General features: G+C 33.2%; 1 protein-coding gene across 2 annotated transcripts in view; it reads left to right on the top strand.

Annotated features, from left to right (window-relative positions):
- LOC129221570 (guanylate cyclase 32E-like) overlaps positions 1-19,900 on the top strand; it is a 556,299-nt gene that overhangs the window by 450,703 nt on the left and 85,696 nt on the right. For both annotated transcript variants that reach the window (XM_054856073.1, XM_054856072.1), the window contains exon 5: positions 12,184-12,336. In XM_054856073.1, coding sequence (XP_054712048.1) covers positions 12,184-12,336 — 153 coding nt within the window. The remainder of the gene's footprint in view (positions 1-12,183; positions 12,337-19,900) is intronic.

The raw sequence follows: 19,900 nt of genomic DNA, 5'->3' as shown, positions 1-19,900 counted from the left end.
CCTCTACCAACATCGACTTCCCCAGCAGCTGATCAATATTCTCTTAGCTCAGATAATATACCATGATGTCGAAAATCCTAAAATTCAAGGAATCAGAGACGGGAGATGGTTCTTTTTCCACTCCTCGGCCCTTTGAGTTTGTATCATTTTGATTCAGCCATATCTCTAATGTATGTCAATGCTAAGTTTACAGGATATGGAATTTCAATTTTTATTGATACAACTTCTTTATATATTTTTTGAAACCAAAAAATGAGGATGTATTGAAAATCTGCACAATTTATGCAGCTAAAAATAACTTTTCACGTTGTTCTTAATGTTAAATAATTTTGAATTGTTCAAAAAACATCCTTAAAATAGCTAAATTTAAGAAAAACGTTTTTATGCATGTTCTTTTCATGAAGAGCTTTTTTCAACAAAGTTTGTTTGTAACAAATTTACCCTTAAAATCAGGATCCATATTGGTATTCCCAGTAGGCTCTAATAATTCGGTTTTTTGAACAGTACAAAATTGTTCAAATCAAAATGTAAAATATAGGAATGAGGTGTTTTCACCGAGACCTTTTGAACAAAAAAAAAGTGTGTTCGAATCGAATTCCCTCAAAAGTTATTGGAGAAGGGGGGGGGGATCAAACAAGCCAACAGACACACATTTTTTCCATCTCAAAACCTTAATTTCCAATTTTGAATCATTCTTATTTATGTAATTATTCAATTTATTTTTGCCTTTTTTTTTTGTTTTTTTTAAGCGATATTTTTAAGATAAATAGTTATTGCAATAATTATATATGAATAAAAAACATTGCTGAAAAATCATAAAAAAGTACGAAAATGCACCAAAAAATGCACGTAAAAGATGTCGAATAATATAACTCTAATATTATTATGATGTTTTCTTTTCTTTTTCTACAGTTTATTTTTATGTTGTTACATATGGCTTTATTCAAGAAAATATTAATCCATGTAAAAGGCAGCCAAGAACAGGAAAAGTAGCTACAATAAACAATTCACATACAAAAAAAGCAACAATTTAAAATAAAAAAGAAATCTGTGAAGTCGAGGATTTCACAATTGTAAGAGTCAAAGAGAAAGTCATTTCAGGGAGTCCATGACAGATCGCACAGACCAATAAAGCTTACCGAGTAATTTTAGTTTTTGATCAGTTGGGTTAAGTTTCGAGCAGGAGAGGATATGAATAGCATTCATTTGCGGCCAGAACCGCAAATTAGACATGTACTAGATGTTAAGATATCTATCTTGTGGAGGTGCTCAGCCAGGCAATCATGGCCTGTAGAGAGCCTAAAAAGGGCCACAGCTTCCGGTCTAGGTATGTTACAGTAAGTCCTCCACATCTCTTGAATTTCGTCTCAAGGTTTGCCGTTCGAGTTAGCTTTGTTTACGGTCGTAAGTCGATCTTGAATTTGGTTTTTGCAGGAGCGAGTAAGTGACTCACTAAGAATAGGACCGTTCACTTGGCGATCCAGAGAACCTTGCTTGGCCAGGGAGTCAGCCCTTTCGTTTCCATGGATGCCCACTAGTGAGGAAACCCACAGGAACATAATGATCTTATTTGCAGCTCTTTGAATATTCACGTTCTTTTTAATTTCTGAGATGATATTTGATTCGGTGATTTGGATCTTTGTAACTGCCTGGATAGCTGCTCTGGAGTCAACCAAGATTACAGCTTTGGAGAAGTCGTTTAGTTAAGATTGAAAATTATGAAGAGCCAGGAAAATGTGAGGAGCAACAGGTTCTCGGAAGTAGAAAAGATTACTATATACACCAGCGCCAGCTTTGTTTTTCCAAAGTGAGCCGTCAGTGAAAACTCTCAGCCATTCATTTTCAGGGTATTGTTCGTGGAGCAAACTCAGTGCGTTTGCTCTTAGAATGGTGTCCGGGATGTCCTTTTTATCTTGATCGTTAATATGTGAATGGCTTTTGATGTCTGTGGAGTAGAACGGGGTTGACCAAGTTACCACTCTCTATAAGGTAATGTGGATACATGATTCACAAAAGCCCGCTGCAGGCATCAATTGGAGACACCTGAGTTTTTAGTGTCACTGGGAAAGTGTAGTTAGTCCAGTGCGCTCGATTTGAAGAGACTAGTTTGATATACGAACATATTGCTTGTTTCTTTATTTTTGAGGTAATAGGAGCGTTATCGGTATAGATTTGCACGGCTAGAATGGGTGTCGTTTTGACAGCACCGAAGATCATTCGTTGTGCCTTGTTTTGGGAAATTTCTAAAGAGTCGAGCTTGTCTTTTGCGGCTGTAATCATAGCCAATTTATTTTTATTTATTTATTTTTATAGTGGACGAAAACAAAATGTGAAGACCGGTCACATTTTTCCGCTGACCGGTGCCGGATCACCAATTGAGGATCGCTGATCTGAGTGTTTATACTTAACTTCCAAATTTTCTCAATGCGCCCATATCTATAAGCAACTGATGTCAGAAACAAAATGGCTTGGATTTAGATTAATATGAGTGATGGGGGTTCTATTCATGAATGAAAATTCTCTCAAATAAAGTTCGGAACAATAGTTGTAGTTGAAATTGAATTGATTAAAGAAAACGTTTGAGAAAAAAATTCGCCTATTGTAATTGTTGTGACAATATTATTTCTATCGTATATGGTCCGCTTAGGATTCGGAGGGGTAACAAAGTGGTCCTCTTTAGGGAAAAGGCTAAGAACCACTGATCTAGAGCAGGAATTCTCAACCATGTTCAACACGAATACAGTTTTTGTACACATAATCAACTTTTAAATTCCATTTCTATCAGCGAATGTCCTTAGCTATCGACAATAACTTTAGCTTTAATTTGACTGAGAGTTTTCCAACAGCTTGCCGTAAGAGGAGATAATGAGCAAGGGGGTGGATATCTTTAAGAGGGCCATTGATTTTCATTGGGGACTACTAAACTGACTAGGACCAACCTAGCTAGGCCCAGAGCCTGTTACTGGTCGTCACATTTGTAGTTGTATATTCGATCACGATAAGCGTGTAACCCCACATTTCTTCTGAGTTTTGTTAGAAGTTCCATATGATAAATCTATCTGTGATGCCAGTTTTCTGAGACCGTTTGAATTCAAAGTTCAACATTTTTCTTTCTCCCTTGTCTAATTCGTGCTGGCCCTGTGGAGGTGGGTGTCGAATTCTCCGGTCACCAACATTTTTAGTTTCTCGAAAACTATATACTTTTCGAAGGATTTTTGTTTTTCTGAGCGCAGAAGTGCACGGAAATTAAGTATTAAAAGTCTCAACAGCGGTTTTAAACGAATCAGTTGGAAAATTTTGTTTAGTGTCCAAAATTCTTCAATCTTGTGAGGAAAATAATTTCTACAACACAACAAACTAAAAGCTACTGAAAAAGTCAGTGGAATATGAAAATGTAAATGGTGCACAAAACCGAAAGTTATACGGTTTCACCCAGCAAACAAAATTATTTGAATCTTTATTAAATAGTATTTTTAAATAAAATATTTTATAACTGGTTGCAGAGCTTTTGGTACACCCTGTATTTTACACGATTTCGTTTTCATTCTCAATAGTATCGATTAGAACTTTTTAAAGTTCAAGCGCTTAATGGTGAAATCGAAAATTCGTTATTCATGCCTTAATTTTTTTTAATGAACTCAATGTGATTTTCTCCCCTTTATCTTGTAAGAGGCATAAAATAGTTCCTACTTAATATACTCCATGAATAAAAAAAGATCTTTTTAATTACAAAAAAATGTTTCTTAAAGCAAGTGAATAATTCATAACATGCAAAACAACCTTATATTAACCATGTATGGTTTAGATAGTAAAACTAACTCATTTTGTAAAATTTTTCCTTCGAAGCTTATCCGTACTTCATTAGATTTCTGCTAGTATAGCGTTGGACAGAGTTTTTTCTTTTCATGTTTCATACTCGCATAATAGAAAAATCTCACCAATAACTTTTAAGTCAAACTGTTTTCTGCTATAAGGGCGATAACATTTCTGATAGTAGGACAATGCTGAGTTAGCATTAGACTACACATTAGCACTATGATAAGATTCTCGGTCATTAACGGTGAAGGATCATTGTTTAGTTTCTTCATTGTTCAGTATCCACTCATTCACAGTTTGATTATTTTAGATTTTCTGTTTAAAAAAAAAATGTGTCATAAAGACACAGAAGAAAAGTGAAACTAACTTTTCTTTTTTTTTTTTTTTTTTTTTTTGCATTCTGAATCATCACTTCACCCTCACCTTTGCGGTGATTTATAAAATTAAAGAAAAGGGTAAAGCATTGCATTCCACGTGTGTCTGTTGGTAAACATTGGCAGTTTGTTATGAGTTTTTCTTAACGCGTTCGATATGTTTTAGATTGCTTTCAGCAACAGAAATTGTTTCTTCCCTTACTGGTATTCTCGAGCTTCTCAAAATAATGTTAGTTTTCATTGTTTCCCTCTAAAAATTGAGTTGATTGTCATAAATGGCGAAAGCGTAAACACAAGAAAACTCTGGACTGACAAACTTCACATTTGCAAGAAGTTCACAACGAATATGCTCGTCTGTTCGAAGCTTTTTTTTTTTTTTTTGAAAGAGGATAATTTTATACCAGGTAATATTTTTTATTGTTTTATGGAATTTGTAAGAATGTGGGGGTTTTTTATTAATATATTTTAAGCTCAAAAGAAGGATTTGATAACATTAACAGAAGAATTAGGGTTTTCATCTCCACCTAGTTTAAAAATAATTTAACTAACCTTATTTTACTGCACCATTTAGTTGGAATGGACAGTATGCAAAATATTTTCTTCAAAGAACTATCGTAGATCGGAATGAAAAATGTTTAATCGAGAAAGAACGTTTAGAATTTGCAAAAGTAAAAGCTGAGAATTTTTTTCGCCAAAATAGTACCCCAACTTTACATTATTGCTTACATTATCAGCTGAAGAGTTTCACCAAAAATTTGTTTAGAGTTATAGTTTTAGTACTGTGCGAGCAAAGACCATTGGCGAGATTTCGCAGGTTAGTTATACCATTTGAATTTTTTATCATGAGTGTATGAAAATGAGAGAAAGATTATAGAATTCGATAAGTTTAAAGAAACAATGGAATATCAATCAAAAAAAAAACCTACCACCATATATCCGTGAGAATTTTATTGATGATTTGCATAGGACAGAATTAAATCATAGTTCAGAAATTAGAAACATACGAAGCAGAAAAAATTAAAATTAACTTATTCGGCAATTTAACCTATTCAGCAATAAATCGATTGCATATGAACATTTTTAATAGGTAATTTTAAATACAATGAAGCACCGCTTATACGTAAGGGAGAATCGGGAGGAATGAAACAGTGATGCATTTATGCCGAAATAAAATGTGAAAAAAAAAATCTAGCGTGCCTATTAGGAGTAACACCTTTGGACTCTTGCTACGTAACTCACTCTGACAAGCTAAAAAATACTTTTTTACACTTTTTTCGGCATAAATGCAACACTTAAACAAAATCTCATTTCTCTCTACTCTCCCTTGCGTATAAAGGACGATTCAATGTATTTGAAATTATTTTTTTTTCCAATTTGGATGCAATCAATTCATAAGAAATGTAATCCAAATAGTAAACCAAATTATTTTGCTCGTAATTACATTATGTGTGCATTAAAACAAATACTTTAAAAATGGCGCTTCCTTGTATTTGTAATTACCTATTTTTAAAAAATCATGTGAAATCAATTCATTTAAAAGGTAACCCAAATGAACTAAATCATTATGCACGTAATTACATTCGCAATGGAATAATTTTTGAAGAAATGACAATCACAATCATAATCGGTTGCTCCTAAACTCTATTAATAGCAATCAAAATCCGAAATCCTCAAATCGTAATCTCAATCATGAATCGCTATATATATTACACTTATCACACTTATGATGATATCACACTTATGATTATTAGTAAATTATTGAATAATCATAGTTAGAACTAAATTCTTTTATTTCCGATCCAATTTAATGCACTGAAATGAAAATTAAATTCGAAAATTAGCTACACCATCCGAGTTAAAATTCAATTTTGTTTTAGCTATTAGTATCAAAAGAAATCCAAATGAGGACTCCGCTAGAAAACGATCTTAGTCCACTTTCTGATAAAATCTTTTTTTAACAATGGCGGACAAATAAACTGCATCACTTGCAAAAATTCACACTTTGAAGAATTTATCGAGGAATTAGAAAGCAATTATTTGTTAACTTTTGTCACATCAAAAGTATGTTTCAGCTGACTTGTTTTGAAAAAAATATTAATCGCCCATGCTTTAAGGAAACCAGTAACAAATTTAAGAAATAAAAAATGGTTTTTGATCATCTGTTTTTGTAAATAGCTGGAAATGAGGTCTAAGTTTCAGCAATTAGTTTACTTAGTATGTTCAATAACTTTATAGGTTTTCGAGAAAGTATTACTTATTTTCACGAAGATATAATCATTTCTTTTGAAAATATCAATTTCATTCGCATGTTTTTGGGTGAGAGTTTTCCTTCAAACCTTACCAAACATTCAGAAAATTTGACAGCATGCAAGAGAATCATAATAACAAAATTTGAAAAAAAAAAGTTGAAAATTTTATGAAATATGAACCACATAATTTTTCACTGTGCACGAGCGAAAGATAGCAATAAATAACTTTCATAATTTTACAGATATAAAAAAAAAATCAAGTCTGAAAAATTCAGAAAAATATAGGCTATCTATCTAAGGGGCGTTTCAATTTCAATTCTCGGATATGCGACGAGTCGTAAGCATAGGCGGATTTACGGGGGTGCCAGGGGGAGAAGACTCCCAGACATTTTGCTGCAGTGGTGCATCCAGGGGGGAGGGGGCACAAGACTGGTGACCCTCCCCACAAAATGTTGAGTAGATTTTTTTTTTTTTTAATATTCTTTATTATTGAAGAGAAGAAAAGATTTCATTTTGGGGAAACGCAGTTATTTTACGAAAAAAAAGAATGTTGGGAAAAATTCTTAATTTGTTTCAAAAAGAAATATTGACATTTAAATTTTTCAACAGCTTTAAATTATTGGCGGCGAATTGTGTGCCTACTCCCCCCTCCTCGCACAATGCTCTCTCTTTCATATCCCCCCCCCTCTTTTTCATTTTCTCTATTATATTTTCATTTTTTCTATTATTCCTCAAAATTTTTCTTCTCCAAAGCCCTTTCTCCAGCCAAAGTTATTACAGAGTACCTCAAATTTCGTTTCTTTATTTTTCACTTTCGCAAAATTTCCAAGGAAGATCTTCTAATCACCTAAATACATCGAAAATCATTTAAAATTGCGTTTTTGGAGCTTCAGTTTTGAAAAACTGCAGTGTGCCTAACGTTACCAAATATGGTCTTACACTCATGTGTTTAAGACTTTAATTTTGGAAAATATTCGAACAAGGGCCTCCGACCCCTTCCTCTAATTTTACCAAAGAGTGTTAATATTTTGGTTTTGAAAACTACTGTTTCAAAATATTTAAGTGGGAGAATCCTTTTTTAATACCATGGAGTATTGCAGAACTTCATTTTTAGGATTTCAATTTCGAAAATTTTCCAGGGGAGAGCTCCAGAACACCCTGTCCCGTAACAGCATCAAAAATTGTCCTCCGTAGTATTTTTGGAACTTCAATTACGAAAAGTTGAAGAGGTAGCGTGGGGGGGGGAGGGGGTACGTATGTCTATCTGCTTTTCAAAAAATCGATTGGAGACAGCCTATGAGTTTCATTCCTAACCCAAACTATAAATATGGACTATAATCACATTCATAAGACTAAAATTTCTAAGAATAGCCTTGGAGCCACACGTACCTTTCTTGCCCCTAAAATATCACCAAGAACTGTAAAACTGCGTTTTTAAAACTACTATTTCAAATTTTTTCTTGGGCGTGAATCCCATTCCAAACCAGTAGCTGGATTCACCCATTGCTTCTAATATCGACTTTCGTTTAAGACTTTTTCTGCAGTTTGAAATGTCAAGAATTGCCCATCCCCTAATCTTACTAAATATGGTTTACATCGCGTTTTTTAGACTTAAAAGTGAGTCTTGCCTTAAAATTATTTTCTAATTTCGCCACTGCCTTGTTATTCCGGGAATCCCCCCCCCTCCCCAGATTCCTGTTATTGTTGCACCCCCAAATATTTCGGCCTGAATCCGCCTATGGTCGTAAGAGATCGTTCGCAAGCCAACACTTGCATGCAATCATTTAGTGCGATTCATTATAAAAACAAATGAATTGTGAAGAATCTCTTTTGATTCATCGCGCATTCAAGAATCATTAAAATACAGCTCATTAGATTGCCGCTATATTTCCAATCTTTTTCTTATACATTCAACTAGATTTTTTTTCCAGTTTGGTACATAAACCTGCTTGCGAAATTATGAAGATTATAAATTGCTATCTTTCACGCATGCACAGTGAAAAATAAACTGCTTTAAAAATTAAAATTTCATCAAGTTTTCAAAAATTTTACTTTAAATTTTAGTGCAGCTATTCTTTCGTATACTGTCTCGTGTACGCTAATATTTTTAAAAGAAATACTTTTATGTGCGAGATACCTTCACGAAAATCTAAAATTATTGAACATAGCACCAGCTTATTTTCAGATATTTACGATGGAGATTAATCAAAAAACGTTTTCGATTTCTTAAATTTGCTGCTGGTCCCTTAAATGCATGGGTTATTTTATTTTTAGGGAAATTGGGCAGCTGAAGCATACCTTTTATGTTATGACAGTTAATTGTTCCCTTATTCCTCGAGAAATTTTTTAAAATGTAAATTTTTGCAAGTGCTGCAGTTTTTTTTTTTTTTTTTTGTAATGTCAATTTTAACTATTCCAATAGTCGTAATTAAACATTTTTTTTATCAAAAGCTATTGAAAATAATATAGTCCCCTTTGAAATTTTCATTTTTATTAGTAAGTAAACTTGCATTTTCATTTTATTTAAAATCGGCCTCATAGGGCGACTACTGACCCCATCAAGTACCTTACTAAAACATCTGCTTGAGCAAGATAATGATTGAACCCAAAAAAAAGTTAAATGTCAAATGTTTCGACATTATTGTCTGCAGTTAGAACTTTTTCCTTAAAGTCACTAGACATTTTCTGATCGTTTTCCCATGTCCTCTATGCATCACAGTCATGTGTCTCCTTTATTACTTTCACTGAAATCTCCATTTTTAATGTTCTATTCATTTTGTGTTTTTTTACCTGCCACAGTGATAAGTGGTTCAGTTTTCCTCAAACATACACGTGTAGCGATGACATGTGATACATATCTTTCATCTTTCACTTTTTGGTATCCGTAATAATAGCTGTTTTCAAGTTCGATCTAGAACATTAAATGGAGTAATAGAGATGAAAAGTTCCCTTTAAGTTTTATATCTAATCTTGCCGAATGATTAAAATTTAAAACATTTTCGAACTTAAATTAATGTTGTAACCTGAACATCAGATTTATTTTTTTTTTTTTTAAAAGGAGTTACGGCTTTTCCAGATCTTAAAAATGTATTCAAATAAAAAGGTTTAAAAAACTTGTTTTTATATAGACGAAAAGGATCAATAATTCAAGTTTTTTATCAACATTTTGTCACCAACTCGTAAGACTGAAATTATAAAAATAATTATTCATCGCGCAGAAAATGTTAGCATTAGGAAAAGAATTACTGGAGCATAAATAGTAATGAAATTTATTTCACTCAAAATATACAAAAATAATATGAAAATAAATGGAAATATGCAAGCTAAGTTTTTTCTTTTTAATTTTTGAGATGCATCATGTAGTCTAATGTTTTATTTACTGTAACACGTCTTCCATACACTCCCACTAATTAATCAATGTTTTCAATTAACTTAAAACAATAGATACATGTACACTTAAAAAAAAAATTATCTCCTGTGACTGCAATGGGGTTGTTTCCTTCAGTCAAAAGTAGTACTTTTTGTCACTGAAATTTATAGAATAAGCAAAAAAAAATAACATGGACTCAGAAAATACTTTCATTTTCCCAACAGTTATTTTTAATTAATTTTTTAAAATGTCCGATTCTTCAAACAAGTCGTGGTCTTTATGACGTCACAAATGATGAACTATGGCGCATCTTTCTACCGCATTTCCACGTTATGATCATCAAGAAGCGAATTACAATTGCGTTCTACGCTTGCTATCAACCATATCGTTGCCAATACACGTGAGTAAGATGTGAATTAAATATTTTGGACCGTGAATGGCAACACTAAATGGCATTTCATCATTTGTGATGTCATCAGCAGAAGCGTTAAACGATGAAACAGCACCGATTTAAGTAATTTTTTAAAAATATTTAACTTAAAGAAATTATTTAAAAAAGAGTTAGATTCTATGTTTTTAAGCATGCACTTTCAGAAAAAAATACTTTTAAAATTTTGGAAACAACTCTATTGTGCCTTGATTGCTAAAAAAATTTTGTTGTTGCAGTTGTATCTGAAAAAATCTTTCCGCGCCAAACCATTTCAAGTTTAGTGTACTAATTACACGGTGCTGTAGTCTCTAACAACTAAGAAAATAGATCATGTAATAGAATAGTGGTGTTCGTGAACATGTGTTGAAAATATTGGGAAAATATTACTTAAAACTATGTGTGAATTGATGATAACCCGGGGATGAAATCTCTCATCTGTTGTCATCCGAGACACTTGACTGCAAGGCTGAGCGATCCATGATCTATGCAGTTTCAGGACTGCACCGTGGGGAAAAGATTACCAGTTAGAAATGCAAAATCCCACTGATTTTGAACAATAAAAACAAATCTGGAACTCAGAGAAACATGGTTATTTTGAACGAACTGCATCCTTTTGCACGTTGATATTAATCCTATAGCATTTTATTTAAGGCTTTCTTCAGGCGAGATCATTTCTAAAAACTCTTGTATGCTTTCAGTAACAAGCTGCTGTTTAAGTAAATGGGAACAACAGCTAAAAATTTACTTTGTAAAAACGGTTTTTTTTTTTTTTTGCAGTAAAACCCAATTTAAGTTTGCGGTTTATGACCGAAAAGGAGTATATAAGCAATGCTTGTAATCTGATAATATATAAGGAATTGTATGAGATGTTATTGACGAGATTATTTTATATTTCTGTGAGAGTTATTAACAGCATTTAGTTTCTTTTAAAAAAAAAACAGTGCATACTACGAGTGATGAAATTAAAGTCAGAATTGTACCAGAATGGCAAAACACAAATATTCGAACCAGAAGTATATTTAACCTACTAGTATATTTTCACTGTGAGTACTAAAGTTTTAGAAATCTCAGTATCATTGGCGTTTTAACTTTTTTTTTTTTTGCAATAAAGAAAATAATTGTTATTTTCTGATTATATTTTTAAAAAAAAAGTCATTGATTTCTACTACGGGCTAAGAGAACTTTTTTTAGTCATAAATATAGTTCGCACATGCCTATGTGCATACGTTAAAAGTAATTCTTCTTAACTGAATAATTTTTAGAATCTTTTCTCTGCTTATATAAAATATTGGTGGTAAGTATAGAGACTGGCTTTTTCAAATGTAAGAAAATGTGATGTGTTGTTGGCATCTGAAAACTGAAACTATAATAACAGAAACTAAATAAAACATGCATGTTGAACAAAAATACAATACAATAGTACCTTAAAGCGAGCAAGAAAACATCATAAACTCTTACAACCTAAGTAAATGGAGCTCAACAACGTTTTAAACGCACAAAATTATCAGATTACTGCATACACGTGTTTCGGGGTTTTAGGATTCCCCTTTTTCAATGCAAACTAATGAGCTTTTGGACGAAAAGACAAAGGCAGTAATCTGATAATTTTTTGCGTTGAAACGTTGTTGATTTCTATTTACTTCTCTGCACAATGGTATTTATTTATTCCTATCTTACAACCTAGTTTGTTGTGAACTAATTCGGAAAAGTTTGTTTCACAGAGATTCATATTGAATATTGGCAATTTACTTTAGGCGAGTGTTTGAATTTCTTTATAAAGCTTTAAAAATAAAGCTCTCAAGCCTGAAATATTAAAAATATTAATGAAGAACACATTCTCTGTCTCTTTTATAGTAATAATGACTGACTATTATACACTTATGCATATGTATCTATAAATACTTCTAGTAACTTACGTTTTTTGTATCTTTTTTTTTCTTCTAGTTTATGTTGTGATTGCCGACACTTACACCCTCGTCGATTTTGTCCGATTCATGCAAGAGCAAGGACTGTTTGATAACGGAGAATACATTGTGATATCTCTGGAGGAGGAAGAATTATTTGATCCGAACAAACAACATCAGTATATTCGCCGGGGTAAGACATTTTGTTTTTTCCCACGTGTATTACTGTCTGACCACGGATTGTATAGAAAGGCAAACATCCGGTTTGCAGGCAAAAGTGGGCACATCCTTTAGTTTTCAGGGATGTCAGCTTTTGCAGATGTATGTTAGCCTCTAAATTAAGCAGAGTTACATTCAAATGTGTGTTACATTCAGAGCGGAACACGTGCATCAAATTATTACTTTTCTTCCTCATTCAGATAGACTTGTCTTAACTGGAGGTTTGCCGATTCCATACAGTCCGTGGTTACACAGTACTAAGTTTATTTGCTCATCCGTCTTGAAATGTGATACACAAACTATTGTTGACTGACCCACGATGGCCGGTCGGTGGATTTTCAAAATACAGAAAATCGTCAGCACCCATGCCGTATAATTATGTATAACGGCGTGGGGGGTACGGTCCAGGATGTATAAGGTCTCTTAGGTATTCGTTTAGCTTAGAATGCCCTTGGTAGAATTAAAGAACTAGTGCAGTTTCACATCGAAGCGAGCCCAAAGGCATCCATCTGGTTGAAACTGAGTGTCAAAATTATCCGTGCAATTGACATCCACTCCTTAGTGGTGGCTCATGAAAGACTGTATGGCATATCGGGGGATCTCACTTGGTCTGAAAACGGCCAAAGCCTCTAAAAAAGCAGCCCCGTTAGAAAGGAAAAAAACTATTGTTAAAAACAGATAAGTATTTGATGTGATCATAATGGCTGGGAATAAGGTTTTTGTTCTAAGGTATACGAAACAAGAGCGTGTAAACCAGTAGTAATGGTACTTATATGAGTTAAAAATATGAACAAAATAAGCAAAAAAGTGAGGTTGTTAAAATTTATCCAAACTAAGCTCGATAACAGATTAATGTATGGAAACGTGCACAGTATAAAAATTTAACTACTTAGTATTTCTGCAATGGTAATAGCATAAACTTCAAAATTGTTTTTAAGGAATTATTTTTTAATTTTATTTCTTAGGGACTACTTATCAAAACAGAAAAAAAAAGTTTAAAACATAATATATCGGAGTTTACCATCTCATTAAGTAAGCCAGTTGAAATCTCCTCCGCATAAAGGTATAGAGATACTTTTGTACGAATCATTAAGTACATGTTGCAATATTAAACTAATAGCACTCTCACTTATACTTACACTTTCATAACGGATACTTACTAGATACCTTAAGAACTTAAAAGGGAAATGTCTAGGAAATTATGTCCATTATGTTGAGTCTCGTTTGCACTTTAATGTTATCTCATGAATTCCATTCTAGAACTAGAGGGCTCAAGTTTTGCCTTTAAAACTAGTGTAACGCTTGCCTTAAATGCAATGGCATTTTGCTTTGGATATACTTTTGACGTCGGCAGATAAAATAAATGAAGGGTTTTTGTTTTTTATGTATTTATTTTAGAATCGGAATATTTTTTTAGCATCAGAAAAGTTTTTTTTATCGAAAGCTTAAGAAAAAACTTTGTAGACACATCTAACTCTTTGAAAAAAACAAACGAATTTTTTTTCTATAAATAGCAATGAATAGTGTAGTGAAATATGTTCAAATAAGACTCGGCGGAGTGGCGTAGTGGTTATGTATTGACCTTTTAAATCAAAGGCGCGTTATCAAACCTGGCTCACGTCGGTAGCTTTCAAAGATGCAAGAAATAGCCAGCGTCCATATTATCTGTTACGCGACATGTAGAAGATCCCTTGAATATTTGTACGGCCTTGAATAATCTTAGAAAAAGAAAACTTCAAGTGTAGTTTCGCATTTAAGAGAACCGAAGTGCCTTCATCCGAGAGAAGGAACTGGGATTAAAAACTCTGAGGTAATGGCTATTCGCTGATAGAAGTGCAACATAAAAGGAAAATGCGCGAGGTCGACAATTGGTGAGAAACCAATACGCAGCTTCATTACTAAACAAACAAAAAACCTTCAGGTATGACTAACTCATATAAGAAAGGATTTTTTTTATATAAAAACCTTATGATGTATTATGCTCATTAAGATGCAGAACAACAGATTTTTTTAGAATTGAGATCAACGTTTTGAAAAAAAAAGCAATGTTTTTTTAAATTGTAAACAAAATGTGAATAATGTATTGGTACTTTAATATACGGTAGAATATTATAACGATAGAAGAAAACAATTGCAAAGTTGCGCACAAAAATTCATCTCTAAGTTTGGTGGACTTCTGCCAAGTTCTTTTATTGGTTAAAGTCAAGCTAGATAAGAAATTTCTCTAAATTTGAAAATTATGCTCTGACGCCAGAAACTATGCCCTAAAATCCCAAAGCGGTCATTTGAAAATTTTAGCAGACAAAGAAAACAAGTATGTTTCATTCCGGTAATTTTGTTTAGTTTTAGTTGCATTATTTTTTTATTTCATTGTATTTTCTTTTTCTATTCCCTTTTGTTTATTTAATCATTTATTTCTTGCAAGATGATATTTCTTTCACTCCTACCTTAAGTTGATGATAAAACTTATTTGTCACTTGTTAACAAAATTATTGAGCGTTTCCTGTAATTCGTATGTAATTTTAGAGTACAATTTCTTGAACATTTAAATATTTTTTTTTTCATTTATTTATTCATTCATGTAATCAAAACTTAATCTCAGGCCGTGATATATTTTGTGATATTAAGCAAAACACTTTTTGGCGGTGTAGTTTTGGCTCACTTCGGTGCTTATTTTTTTGCGCCTAATCATGGAGTTTCATTTTTGAATTTTGCAATGAGCTGTAATGAAACCTTTTTTCCTTTAGCAACAGCTCAACTTCTTTTTCTCGATTTAGTTTTATGCATAATAGTTTTCTTTTTCACTTTTGCGATGTTATTCCACCCTCTATTCGATGCAAACAAGGAGAAAGATGCTAAATAAACATTCGAAATCTTTTCGAAAAGTAATTAAAGGATGAGCCTTGTTTTGTCTAAATATGCAATCATCAGTTGCATTAGAAAATAAGAATTTTTACTTAAAAATCAAGAGAATAAAAGAGTTTTTGTTTAACTTACATATTGCATTAAAAACAAAAGAGTATAAATCGGAATTGTATCTGATTATTCACTATCAGGTACATGAACAAGAGTTTCGTCCAGAACTAATAGAGCCTACTTTCCCGTAAGTCGACATTGATTTTATAACATCAGTCATATTTTATTTGGATTGTCTTAGGCTCAAGTATACCTTTACCCAATATTGCCGTTTATGCATTATTGCAATTTTCGAAAACGAAAAAAAAAAAGACGAAATGAAAAGCAAAGGAGCATAAATGGAGTGCTTGAAGTTTTAAGTCGGGCCCCAAGATCAAAACGTAAATGGGATTTCACTGAAATATTTTTCTAAATCATGATAAAAATAATACAATTTCTTCATATCATTTAAGATACCTCGTTACCTCGTAAGAGTGGTGGGTGGATACAAGACGTGGGTCATGGGGGTCATGACCCCCCATAAACCACCGACAATATTATCCATCTTGCCTGTAGAAAATGTAAACGTTTGTAGTAATATTTTCAATACTTTAATTATTTGTTAAAGTAAATATTTGAAATACTACTTCCTTTCATTTTTTTAATGAAGTTAATAACGTATAACGTTTATGCTCAACTAAGTACCTTATTCCTTTCCAATTTGATGCTTTTTATTGACACCCAAGGAATTTCAGAAATTTTTAGTACCCTGAACCACATATGCTTTAGACCCCCCCCCCCCCTCCCCCTAAAAAGATAGTCTGTATCAGCCCTCACCTCGTAATTTAACATTAGCACTCGGAATTAGCTTAAGAACTGAAATAAAATGTAACCACTTTGCCACTATTCTGTTTCACATCCATTACTATAATAGCTTCCTCGGGGCATTAAATACCATTAGAAGACTTTTGTGAATCCCCAACAGAAAGCGCGGGACATTATGTCCATTATAGAGACACACCTTTTGTGAGATTACTGTATCTTGGATACTCTGCAACCTCTCTACAAAGGAGATACTGAAGTGGATTTTGTGTGGAAGCATTAAGTTTCGACATGTTAATATGTGCTGAGCGAAAATGCTTTCAACAGCTTAAATGAGAAACTCAATTAATTGAATTTAAACGTAAATGCAATTTGAATGCCACAGATTTAAGGTTGCTGGGAACTTCCCTTAGGAACCGATAATGAATTTGGTAATTTTTACTTCCTTTTACAAAAAAGGAAGTATTGTATTCGCGAAAAAATTTTCACTCAAAAATCGACCTTAATTTCCATTTTAATCACCCCCGAATGAATATTGAATGTTTGAAAAAATATGTTTGAAACAATTTGGGATTGTAGCTATTTTTGAGAATATTGATCAGGTACTAGAAAGTAGTATGGGTATACGGGAAAGTAGGCTCGTATAGTTCTAGACAGAACTTCTTGTTATAAATTCTTCGAGGTACTCTTTATCTCCTGCATAGGATTCGTGAATCTCAAAAAAGTTCAATTGTTCTTAACTGCTCAAAAAATGAATTTGGTTCTGAAAAAATCATTTTTTTAAAAAACTTGCATGCATTAGTAATGGAATTACTAGTAACATGATATTGATTAACAGAGGTCTGTTGAGAAAGGTTTGCTGTATATATACCAATTTATTTTGTAATTTGTTTTGATAAAAATCAGAAGATGTATTTAAAAAAAAATTGAAAATCAGGGGCAAATGTCAACAATTTGGTAAATTAACAATGAAAAGAATCATATGAAGTGTTGAGGGCATTAAAGTTTATTTTTGTATAATATTTATTGTTAAAACTGCAGTAAGTTGTTCAAATCGATATTTCCTTTTTTTGTAATTAAAAATTTTGTGATGTGCAAAGTTTTTTGAAACAAATATATTTTTGCTGAAGAGCTTTTGATTCTATTCATAAATCTACTTATTTGTTTTTCAATAAACATTTTAATGCACTGGTGGACAGTTGCTAAGGACGGATGGCAACAGCAGTGTCAGTAACCACAAAATGGAAGGCAAGGAAATATGGAAATCAGCACAAGTTCAGGACACAGTAAGACGTGTTGCGAGTTTGCAAATTTTAGACTCACTATGTTGCTGGTCACGTGATAGCGTTGATAAGCGATATAAAGGATTGGGCTCGGATTACCATAGTTGTTCAAAAGCAAAGTTTGATGGGAAAGAATCAATTGATGAACTTGCATTTTTCGGTATGTCTTCCCGATATCCCTTAGATGACTTTAAGGGTGGCCATGTGGTTGGTAATATCGAAGAAGGGCAGAAAAGTTTAGAGGTTGCGAGGGTGTTCGACGACAGTCACAGATTTGTTCATAGAGTTTGGGAATCATTTCAAACAAATGGAATGTGTGGTAAATGTCACGAGGGAAGTTGTGCACGCAATTCGACGTCAGCAGAAGATTGGTACTTAGTGCTAGCAATGAAAAGGAACCAGCGCAACACAGCTACTGAGGTAGCAAAGCAGTTTCCTGCTACTATTAGCAAGCAAATATCCCGAAAATCTTTTGCCAGACGTTTGAATGCAGTAAGACTATACGCCCGTCAGCTTGCTTTGTACGTCCCATCGTCTACAAGTCAGTGTTTTGCTCAGCATCGCATTTGGAGAGAAGTCGACTGGGCTTGTGTACTATTCTCAGATGAAAGCAGGTTCAGTCTGCCGTCTAATTGTGGACGACAACTAACCTGGCATGAGACTGGTACAACGTACAAGTCGGCAAAGAAAAAAAAATTACCAATATCCTACAAGTTGTGTCAAGGTAGGATTATGATCAATGGCCGTACGTCGCTCGTGTGCTTCCAAACAAGACTATGACGGCTAGTTATGTTGTTCAACTGCCACATATTCACGTGTTCTGTGGTGCTGTGAGCGATTAATTCGTTTGCATGGATGGTAACGTAACATGTCATTGGCAATCGCCGTCCAGGAGTGTCTAGTTCACTCAAAATATTCACTCCATCCGATGGCCAGCACGTTCTATAGATCTGAATCATATTAAAAATGTTTGGGATGCTTTGGGGAGCAGTCTTGCTGGTCGACAATGCCCTCCAATTAGCAAGGACACCCTTATCCGTGACTGACAGAAGAATGGGATAAATTACTCCAACAGCTGCTGGATAATGTTGTGTAAAACATCATATGGCATATGGAAGCTTGCATCGCTCTCCATGGTAGCCATATCCCATATTGACATTTTACGCCGGAACGCCTGGGGATGGTAATTACATTTATTCACTTTTACGTATTGAGTCCAAAATGACAGTTTCGTTCTTTGAACACTATTCAACGCCTTCTGGATGTCAGAGCACAATAAATTATCATCATTGCAATGTTCTAGAGTTCTGGCATTTTTTTCACTTGGCATCAAATTATTCTTACTTTTTTAGCCCATTAGCAATTCTCTATCAGTGTAGTAGACTACTTTTGCGGTCAATATTTTCGTGAGAAGACTTTTTTTCATTTTTAAGTTTTTGAAAAATCCATTTTGTAATGAGAGAAAAAAAGGTTTTCGTTGCCTTTTATGCAATCTTGCGCAGTGTTTCGTAGTTTGTGAAAGATGGTTTTGTTATCGATATTTCTGCGAAAAACTTTTTTTTTAATTCAAATTTTGTAAAGAGTTCACTTTTTCAGTAATTTCTCTGAAGAGCCGCAATCAAACTTTTTTTTTTTCTATTTTGCCTTTTTAAAGAAAGGCATTTTTGTAGAGTATCTTTTTTTCAATAATATTTCTGAAGATTTCTTTTCTGCGATCACAATCTTCACGAATGACTCGTCTGACTCAGAGAAAGCACCTCCACCCATCACTGCTAACCGAAATAAAATTTATTTTTTGTGGGGAGTGCCGAAAGTATGTTGAATTAAATTGCTTTGCTTTGTGGACGTTTAACAGATAAATCTTTGTTTCAGTTCTTTTTTTTTTCTTTTGACATTTATTTAATTGCTTCTCTTTAATGGACTCTACAACTGCAAAAAGCACTGAAACAGCATAATTACTTTCAAAATTATGTTTAGTTGATCATTTATAAGTCATAAAGAAATGTCCGGTTCAACCTTATTTAGTGGATGAATAAAAAAATAGAGAGTACCAATTATGATTTATATGTAACCAGGTGTGAAATGCAGCCTTTTAATGCTATTAACATTTTCCCCATTTCTGTTCAGAGTTATTGTTAAAAAAAAATGTTGCATTTTCATAGGTTAAAGTTTAATCTTGATCTTATTTCTCCATTTTTTTCGTTATTAACGCTTAAAAACATTAAAACATCAAGACTGTTTTGTTCAAACTGATTTGGAGGTGATTTTACGAGTGAGTGAAGAAGTTTAGATTACCTATTTTGATAATTTGCTTGTCATTTATTCCAAATTTCAAAAGTTTGTCAAAATCTGGGAACTAATGAAAAAGCCCAAATGAACTACACAAAAAGTCATACTGACTAAATGAATAATTCTTTTTTGTAAAACAAAAAGTTCTAAAAACAGATTAAAAGTTCCAATTATTGAAGAAAGAATCTGAATTCTTAAGGAGAAACTTAAAAGGAAAATCCAGACATCTGTCGGTAAACCTCAGAAAAA

Source organism: Uloborus diversus, chromosome 4 (assembly GCF_026930045.1).
Source record: "Uloborus diversus isolate 005 chromosome 4, Udiv.v.3.1, whole genome shotgun sequence".
NCBI lineage: Eukaryota > Metazoa > Arthropoda > Arachnida > Araneae > Uloboridae > Uloborus > Uloborus diversus.
This window is presented reverse-complemented; position numbering and strand designations above follow the sequence as displayed.